Source organism: Lytechinus pictus, chromosome 13 (assembly GCF_037042905.1).
Source record: "Lytechinus pictus isolate F3 Inbred chromosome 13, Lp3.0, whole genome shotgun sequence".
In the NCBI taxonomy this organism is placed as follows: Eukaryota; Metazoa; Echinodermata; class Echinoidea; order Temnopleuroida; family Toxopneustidae; genus Lytechinus; species Lytechinus pictus.
In genome coordinates this window covers 11,309,187-11,319,772 of record NC_087257.1, presented here as the reverse complement: position 1 = coordinate 11,319,772, position 10,586 = coordinate 11,309,187, and the positions used below count along the sequence as shown (strand labels likewise).

The 10,586-nt window shown below is 39.6% G+C and overlaps 1 protein-coding gene across 1 annotated transcript; it reads left to right on the top strand.

The window, feature by feature from the left end:
• The first annotated feature begins 3,289 nt into the window (after positions 1-3,289).
• On the top strand, positions 3,290-7,620 carry LOC129273987 (uncharacterized). Its single transcript, XM_064108678.1, has one exon. The coding sequence runs from the start codon at positions 5,379-5,381 to the stop codon at positions 5,859-5,861; it is 483 nt and encodes a 160-aa protein (XP_063964748.1). The 5' UTR covers positions 3,290-5,378; the 3' UTR covers positions 5,862-7,620.
• Positions 7,621-10,586: the final 2,966 nt, after the last annotated feature.

Here is a 10,586-nt window from a genome sequence, read left to right as displayed (position 1 = left end):
AGAAAAATAAATAAAATTTGAAATAAAACTTTTTGGAAAAATGACATTTTAGCCATAATATGTATTGGAGTACATGGAAGAGTAGTCCTTGCCTTACATCACAAAGAGGCTGTTCTCACTACGTTCCTAAAACTAGTTTACTGGGAACCGGATCAGAAAGCCAGTTTGGAAGATCGCTTTGCTAGCGTTCTCACTTGATAACACGAAAGTGGTTTTCAAAATCACTTCACGTAAAGCGCTCTTGTTGCTATGGAAACGCTCTCAGTGGGGTGACACGTTTCGCGCGAAATTCGAAACCGCAGCATAGGCATTCTACACCTGTCGTGTGGAGTAGCGCGCTCAAAATGTGCGAAGATCGCTTCCCGAAGAACGGTTGTGTCCTCACTTACGCTAAAACCACTTTTCCGATGCGAAGCGATCTTGAAAACTACATCGCGAGGTGGTCTTCCAAACTGGTTTGGAAGAGCGCTTCCAAGAGCGCTTCGACCGTTCTCACTTAGCGTTAAACTAGTTTCCACTAAACTAGTTTCCACTAAACTAGTTTAAGGAACTGAGTGAGAACAGCCTCTATGACATCCCATATGCGGCCAATTTGAAGTCTCCATGGGTATAGTGATTACCAATATTTACAACTTTTAAAAATTCATTTCTTTCTTGTTGTTTGTCCTTTATTGTTCAAACTTTCACCTGTCAACTTGTCTGATTTTTCTTTTCCTTATAAAAACAAGTTTTTATTTGGGTTGGATTCCCCTGTAATTACAAATTTGTGATTAATTACATTATTATAAAAGAAATTTTTAATTTTCCCCTTTTTTGAATGGGATGGATGTTAGGGAATGATATGGAATTTTTAATACACAATTGCACATTTTACACACATGATGGCCAGCTTGTATGTCGACATCTACATTTCAAGGAAATCCATCTTGCAAAATGACTGTAATACATGTAGGCCTAGGAGCCTGGAAAAATATTTTTAAGTGTTTGAAATAGAAGCTTTCATGAAGTGTTATTAGTTTTGACTACAGATTTTCTGCTTTAGGCCTACAGCTCAGAGGATCATTGTGATTAAAAATACATGTACATGTATAGCCGTCTCGTCAGACTCTAGTGTTCGAAGATCGTATAAAGCTGAAGTACACAGGTTTTTTATAGCTTGTCATGATGAAAAGACAAATGATACATTATCATATGGGGGTATAAATTGAACAATAAAGAATGAACTTTGAACTACTCTTTGCAACTGAAATTTGGGGAGACACCTTTTTATCTATGGGTTTACGCACTATTTCCAGTGTTTCAGAGTAGACTTCTTAACATTGACACTATTCATAGAGGCTGTTCTCACTACGTTCCTAAAACTAGTTTACTGGAAACTAGTTCAGTGGAAACTAGTTTAACGCGTAGTGAGAACGGTCAAAGCGGTCTTGGAAGCGATCTTCCAAACCAGTTTGGAAAACCACCTCGCGATGTAGTTTTCAAGATCGCTTTGCCTCGTTAAACTGGTTTTAGCGTAAGTGAGGACACAACCGTTCTTCGGGAAGCGATCTTCGCACATTTTGAGCGCGCTACTCCACACGAAAGGTGTAGAATGCCTATGCTGCGGTTTCGGATTTCGCGCGAAACGTGTCACCCCACTGAGAGCGTTTCCATAGCAACAAGAGCGCTTTACGTGAAGTGATTTTGAAAACCACTTTCGTGCGATCAAGTGGGAACGCTAGCAAAGCGATCTTCCAAAGTGGTTTCCTGAATCGGTTTCCAGTAAACTAGTTTTAGAAAGCGTAATGAGAACGGCCTCTGAGTGTCCCAGTGTAGGCTTCCCACATTCACACTATTCTCAATTTCCAGAATAGATTTCCTTCTTGAAATCACTATATTCCCAGTGTTCAAGTATAGGCTTCCTACGTTCACACCATTCCCAATGTTGTAGATTAGACTTTCTACGTTCACACCATTCCCAATGTTGTAGATTAGACTTTCTACGTTCACACCATTCCCAATGTTGTAGATTAGACTTCCTACGTTCACACTATTTCCAATGTCATAGAGTAGGCTTCCTACGTTCACACCATTCCCAATGCTACATTCACACTATTCCCACTGTCCCTGTGTAGACTTGCTACATTCACACTATTCCTAGTGTCCCCGTGTAGGCTTCCTACTTTCACACTATTTATAGTGTCCCCATGTAGACTTCCTACTTTCACACTATTCTCAGTGGCCCAGTGTAGACTTCCTACTTTCACACTATTCTCAGTGGCCCAGTGTAGACTTCCTACTTTCACACTATTTCCAGTGGCCCAGTGTAGGCTTCCTAATCTCTATGTTCACTCTATTCCCAGTGGTCCAGTCTAGGCTCCCTATGGTCACACTATTCCCAGTGGCATAGTGTAGACTTCCGACTTTCACACTGTTCTCAGTTTTTGTACTGCATACTATTCCCATTGTCCCAGGATAGACTTCCCATGATGTTCACACTATTCTCAGTGTCCCTACACAGCCGGCCTGTGCCCCCCCCCCCTTTTGAGAGGCACAATTAAAATTTGTAATGTAAAAATGCTGTTAAAACAGAAGTGTTACTCCCCCCTTTAAAATTTTTTCTTTTGGCTGGTCAACTTTTTCCTCGGGGAAAATGTGCCACCCCCCGCCTTTTGCGAAATCCTGGATCCGCCCCTGAACTTACAGTATGTATTTTATGCAGAGTGTAGCAAAGTTCCTTATAAAACAAGTTTCAAGAGGCTAATTAAGGATCTTGAAATATTATACTGTATGCCCTGACATACATGTATATAAAAACACCCTTCAGTTATCTGTTTTTCACTTTTGTTTTTGTTATTTTTTTTCATTTGTAATGTGACAGTGAAGTGGTTTCATATGCTCATTATCATATTCTGTTTAAACTGATTGAAGTTGTGATAAATCATTGCCCTGACTTTAAATGGTTTAAGTGGTATTTATGATAATTATTTAGAGGAAACAAGGATCTACATGTATTGTTCACGGAACAAAGCAGATACTAATGCTGACTTACATGTGCTTTTCACACTGCATTTCCTTAACCCCATACTATCTTTTTTTTTATTCACACTGTCTTTCTTAACCCCATACTATCTGCTCAGCCGGGGTTAATGCCTTAAAAAAAAACCCAGGACTATCCCTCAGCTCATGAATATTGATGATTTTACCATACAGAGCCCGATTAACGTGCAATTCGACTTCTGTGATTGGCTTATGCCTAGCCCCACTTTCTTTAGCCCTGTTTCGTTTTCACACTGCATCTCTTAGCACCGCAATTAGCCGGCTAACCCTGCTTTTTTGCAGGGCCAGATAGTACCGTACTATTTACCGTGCTAGCCCACTTTGCTAAAACGTAGTGTGAAAATGAAATGGGCTAAGCTTAACCCCAGGAAATTGGTGGGGCTAAGACCCCCCCCTTAGCCCCACCAATTTCCCGGGGTTAAGGAAAAAAAGTGCAGTGTGAAAAGCATATGAAAGTTATAGTGCTTGTAAGGATGACTATGTTTGGTTTGGCTTGTTCGTCATGTTGACTTAATAAATTCTTGCCATAAAATGCAGTGAAGCTTTGCATGCTTTGTATTTGATCATGGAGAGTCAGATTGTTGAATTCAGAACTGGTTTGAATTGCATTTTTTGGCACATGTTAATGTCTTTTAATAGCGATATTGACATGCTGTATGGTGTTGGTATTAAAATCAAATAATACTAAAATTTAATATATGAGGTATTCTCTTTGGTTTTGGAAGTTTTGGAAGTTTGTAAATCTGATAATTTACTTCCATCCATCATCAACTCAATGCCGTTCAAAAGATTTTTAATTCACAAGCATTATGGTTTATTCCAATAGTAAGATTTTATCTTTAGAAGCAGGATGGATATTTTGAGTGAATAATGCAGTTCGAGCATATTCTGGTAAGAATATTCAAAGAAAGTTGCAATTTTTTATGGAATCATGATCAAAGAAATCAGCAACTTTGACTGAACACTTGTACATGGATGTTCGGCATGTTCCACTTTATTGATATCCCCTTAAGACCCCCATCTCCTGCTGATTTTTTCTTTTTTAATGATTACACTTTAAATAGTCAAACAGAAATTTAACTGTTCAATGTGATGATCTAGTACTCATGCAGGTATGCATGTACATGTACATGTACACAAGCTATCCCTTCCTACTGTTAACAGTCAAAGTAAAACATCCTTCTTATCAATTTTCTATTTTTGCTTGCAGGAAAAGATGCAGGCCGTGCGGAGGAAGGCATGGAGGATCATGTAGCAACAGGAGGACTTCCCTAGAGCGACTTGAGAATCTCTACCCTCAACTTCAGAATCTCTAACCATCACACAGGCAGGTGACAAGAATAGAACACACCACCACCTCCGCCCATGAAAACTGTTCAGTATCGGCCCATCCGTCGCATTCCAAACACAAGGCTGTTGTGTGATTTCTGTATACAAATAAGGCATGAAATAATATCAATACCTGGAGTTCATGTACGTTTTATTGAGGGGCGCCCACCTGTAAAGGAGACCAAGAATATTCTTTTTATTAGAGACTTCCCGGCTCAGCTGCTGTGAAAGAGAGAACTGGATCTCTATTCCAGCCCTGTGTTGGATGGACTGTTGATTATTAGTGCCGTTCAATAAAGCATTGGATTGTTGTCGTCAGTGTTATATTACTCATCTCGGAGAAATGTCCTGTGTCCGACACGAGTCGTCATCAGTGGGAAGGAAGTAGGACAATACATGTACATTCTCAACAACAAGCGTGTGTGTGTGATATTGTTTCCCTAACCCATCTTTTAATGAGATGTAATAGAGAGTTTCCCATCGAGCTAGACGGTGTTTTATTAATAGCCCCCCTTCGGTCGCATTGGCGTGAATGTTGGATCGGCTTGAGCAAGGAAAGCCCCCTTCCTGGACGGAGCTCGGGAACATAATACTTGTGAATTAGGTTGGAATACCATGTAAGCAGCGGTAATATTGGATTAGACTAATCACCATCCTGTGTTTCAAACCCATGCAGTTGGGTTGTTATTGGGGTTGTGTACTGTATGTATATAAAGCACAAAGGAACTATGCACGGTGTACGGCATGGGATTTTGGTAGTCGGAATACTCGCAGTGCAGCTAAACTGAGACCAGTGGATTACATATTAAATGACAGAAGATCATGGTTTGACCTGGTGGCTACATGAAAATTGAAACCCATCCCGACTAAAACATTGATATCCAGTTAATTACCTCTTTCCTGTATCAGTACAAATATAGCCCCATGTAGGGGTATCATCACCCATTCCAGTGGATTTCTTTATTGCTAGTTTGTGTGTGTGAGGAAAACTGTAAAAGAGACCATTCAAAATGGAAGTTGTGACGGCAAAATACCCGTACAGTTACAAGAACGGGAACGGGGACAGCCTCCAGATGAAGCCTGGCGATGTCTTCCAGCTCATCAAGAAATCCAACAAAGACTGGTGGTACGTCCGCAAGATGGGTGAGAAACCCGTGTACCTTCCCGCTTCGTACCTCCAAGAGAAGGACAAGCCGTCAGCGGCACCGGCGACGACTCCGACCTCCGTGCCTTCTGGTAACGGGGAGAGGAGAGACTCGGGAGGTCGGGATTCGGGCGGTCGTCATGGAAACCACAATATCATGATGCAGGAAATAACTAAGACTAAGAGGTTTACGAAGCCTCCAAACACGAACTATGAAGAGAGCAGTGGTAAAGAGAGACAAAAGAGACCGACTGAGCTTGATGTAATCATTCCGGCACCGCTGAGAGATGGATTGCCAAGTCCTTTTTCAGAGCCAAGTAGCCCTCTGGTAAGTATCTCAATTTGTTGAAGTTATTAAAAAGAAATTAGTTGCAAGTTTGCAGCAACAATGACTTCATTACCCCCCCAAAAAAAAAAAAAAAAAAAGAAGGATAATTGACACCATATCATGGTAAATTTTATCTACATGTATCTGGTTTACATGTATATTTACAACATGAAATCAGGAAATCGTTACTAAGCTGAAAAAAATCAAAATCACCAACGCAGATAGGCACACATGGGACAGTATTACTATTGCGTCGAAAAGAACACACTTCTGGCTGGAATGCCAGGATTGTTTTTTTTTCCAATTTCTCAGCAATTGCACATTTTATACCAGAATCATTTGCTTGCACATATTTTTTATTCATAGTACACGCTTTGTGGACATTTCATTGGTGAATTGCCAATTTGTCTGCTGCCAACTCATCCACTCACCACATGGTCTACCTTCATTTTCTAATGCCATTCCATCCATCAACATTTCATCTTTAACCATTTGGTCCAATAAACAGTTGGTCTATTATCCATTTTATTTTCATTCATTTCACCCAATTATAACACAATGGCTATTGGACCAACCAGTTATTTAGACCATCTGGATAGTGGACGAACTGATGGCAGACCAAATGATAGGAGACGAGTTGGTAATTGGACAAATTGGCATTAGACCAATTGAAAATACCGGTAAACCATTTCATTGGATCCTGTTTGAACTCATTTTCAGATCATTACACCAACTTGTGTTTACATAAAAGGGGAATCTATTAAAAGTCCACTCCAGAGGATTGTTCTTCAGATCCTGAAACATTTAAAATCTAAGAAAAAAGAGATAGATATTTGTATAATATACATTATGTAATCTCATACCTACATTTCTGTATGCAGTATATGACTTGCATCATTTTTGTGTTTCCAATATCATCATAGACCTGTGCATGGTAATGGGCATAAGCTCCTTCCACCAATTCCATGTTACTGTTGATCTTGAGCTTGGATCTTAAAATAAACATCAGCACTATCAAACTTTGGCTACAAAAAGAAGGAGAGATAGAGGATCGGTGTATAAATGTACATGTAGTACACCAATTTTTTGTAAACCTACATAAAATACAATGTAGCATTGACTGCTTTATACATAACATGCATTTGTTTTATACTCTGAGGCATTGTAGAGCTTGAACTTGTATGAGATGAGGATTGAGGACACATGTTGATGGTACACAGGCACACATGTTCAAGTTTGTATCTATTGCAATTAACACTGTAAACAAACTGAACTATTTTAGAGTACTCACTATTTTATTACTCACTATAAAATTTCTATTTTATTTGACTTTTCTGAAAATCAGATTAAAATCCTGGCAACAATGACTTACATGTAAATAAAAAAAGAAATGAGTGTAGAATTCTATAAAGGTGAGTGTGCAATCTTGTGACCACCTTTGGGCACATTAAACTTGGATTTACATACTTGATAACAAATGTGGAAACAAACTTGACAACAAACTTCACAAGATATTTGATACCAACCTTGACAGCAAACTTGATACAAAATTTGGTATAACAAAGTTGTTCAAAAAGTTGATAACAAACTTGACAACAAACTTAAACAAACGTGCTAACAAACTTTGACAACAAACTTACCGTAAGCAAACATGATAACAAACTTTGACATCAAACTTGATATTTGGAACAAACTTGACTACAACCGTAGTAACAAATTTTATAACAAACTTGATCCAACAAACTTGATATTAAACAAAATTTATTACAAACTTGACATCAAATTTGATAACAAAAAAATTGAGTACCTGTAGGTATTTTCTGTTGTTCCTTGGATTCCTATGCACTATAGGTTTTTCACAAACAGGAAATAGTGAGAAAAAATTTTAAGGCCTTTTGAGAAAAGAGAACTCTGTAGCATGTGTCTGCATATAAAAATATATATGGTATATATTCAAATCATAGGCCACTCAAGAGAAAAGAAGGGGGATTAAAGATATATTTTGTGATGTCACAGACAAGCAGCTCTGGAGACCTCCATACTCTCTTGGATACATGAATTCCTGAAAAGATCACTTTCTAAAAAGAAAAAAAAATGAAAGTGATTTTATTTTAATATGCAGGGGGGTATATCATCAGATACATCGTTTCATGCACCCTTCTACGCATATGATATTGAAGAAAATTTATTTATACCAGCTAGATTAGAATAAAGGCCCGGTCCCACTGCACTTTTACGGAGATGCAGAGAGGATGTAAAACGGAAAAGAATCTTGCCTTCCGTTGGAAAACGTTATGTATCCGTTGTGCACTCTTTGCATACATGTTTCATACGCTTTATATCCATCGAGCATCCGTCCACTATGATTTCATTGTTCGCCCATTTTGTCCATTGTCTGGAGCGGATAAAAACAGATGGAGCCACCCCGAAATTTTGCTTGTCTGTTGTATCTGTTATAAATACGTTTTGTGTCCATTGGCCAGTGGGACCAGGCCGAATTTTTGCCAAAACAGGATAGCCCCCAAAATCGTATTGTGTTCAATCTGGCTATATCCGTCACTAGATATGACATCACAAATTCAAATCTTTAAAAATTCATAACTAATATTCTGTGATGGATTTTCATCAAACTTTCACCAATATTTTTTCAATTTTTTGCTCTGAATTTATCAAAACCAACTTGTCAGAGTGAACTTCTCCTTTTATACCCCTTTCATATTGCGCTTTTCACTGGCGAACTTCACAGCGAAGGGGAAAGTGTCCAGTATGAAAGGTACACAGGAGAACTTCATCGGTGAAGTTCGCCGGAGAACTTCTCCACCTCTAGAGGTGGAGAACTTCACCGGCGAAGTTCGCCGGTGAAAAGGCCAGTATGAAAGCAGACCGGAGAACTTCTGCTCTTTAATGACGTCAGAGGTCAATTTTTTTCTCTCCCGAAGTCCCCTGTACCGAGATTTCGCGCGCGATAGTTGCAAGCTCAGCTGAATGCTATGGCCAAGTAGATACCCTCGAACATAATTTTTTTTTTACTAACAATATTTATGAAAAAGCACTTTTTACATGTATAAAATGCGCTAAAATATAAAAACAAAGTTATATTGTTTGTTTTTCTCGTAATACTTCCAAAATATGTTGTAATTATTTTTTTATACCTTTTTGTAATAGGTAAGGAATAATGATAACAATTTTCTTTCGTTTGTTCTGCACGTGCCGAGCACTGACTAAATCAAGGGAATACTGACACTGTTTACTAGATCTAGCCGTCATCTTGACAACTTTACTAACAAGTTACATGTAGATCTCCACAATTAAAGGAAATAAATAATCGTGGTGCCGCGGAAATGCCGAATGAGGCCAATCGGCCGTTGACTTTCGCCGGAGAAGAAATGTCAGTGCGAAAGGTACATTTTTTTTCTTCGCCGGGGAAGTGAGGAATGCGAGGCAGAGAAGTTCGCCGGCGAAGTTCGTTGGTGAAAAATGAAGAGGGCAGTATGAAAAGGGTATTACATACGTTCATGTATAAAAGGTTTTTCTTGTCAACTGACAGCTTTTGCAAAGGCAGCCAAACTACTGTACATGGTGAGATAAGGTATCAATGCACTCTATAGGGCCGTCTGCACCATCCCGAGTTTTCAAATTAGCGCGCTATTTCTGATCCGGCAAATTATCCCGATCTGAAAAATCTCGAGATAGTTGGCGGTGCAGACGCAATTATCGCGCTAGTTCGTAGGATTAATCTCGAGATTGCAATCCCAAGTCAACTCGGGTTTATTTGCAAAATAGCGCGCTATTTTACGAATTATCCCGCTAATTCGTCGGTGCAGACGCACTCGAGATTGGACTCGGGGTAATTTATTCATGACGTCAGTCCATAATGCAATTCGCGTTCCACTTCCGCCTTGGTCAAAACATAAACACGTGCGAAAGTCAACTTTATACATGCGAATAGCGTTCATAAGCAACGATGGTGTCCCACCAGTGAATGGATTTTGGGAGAGACCAGACCGTAGGGGGAGGCGCTCATCGACGATGGTCATATTCAATAACAACACTGACAGCAGTGTTGTCTTATTCCTTCGAAAAATGTGAGCAAATAGCATTTCTTTCCTCCTTCTCTCCCTCTCTCTCTCTCTCTGTCGTTGCCTCCTACTCCGCCATCATATTTAACGAAGAATACATCACTTCTTCACTCGCTGAGCTGAGAGGATTGTTGCATAACACCGGTTGAATTCGGCGGAAGTGCTAGTGAAAGGAGTACATTGCTTGCATATCGCGGGAAGTTATTCAAAAGCGCGGGCCGTTGAAACTCCAAGATCCGAAAGTGCGCATGCTCGTAATATCGGGCTTGTTGCCTCGCTCCAGCAGGAATCGCTCTTCGTGGGATGGTGCAGACGGGGTTTCTTGAATCTCGAGATTAATCGCGAAGAGGGTTGATCGGGCTAAAATCTCGAGATTGAGCAAACTCGGGATGGTGCAGCACCGCCTTATTTGTGCAAGGTGACAAAAGGAGGATTAAGAGTTTTCTTCGATTTGTAAAGGCATTTGATAGCGGGTTATGTTAAGACCTGGCTCAACAATTAAGCACATCCTTTTCTTTATCATTGTACACAGTAACCTATTAAAGTGTATAGCCTTGATTGGGAACTTTTGGAAACCAGTATTACGCTTTTCACACTCCATTTCCTTAACCCCATACTATCCTTAATCCTGGTCTATCCTTAACCCCATACTACATGTACATATGTA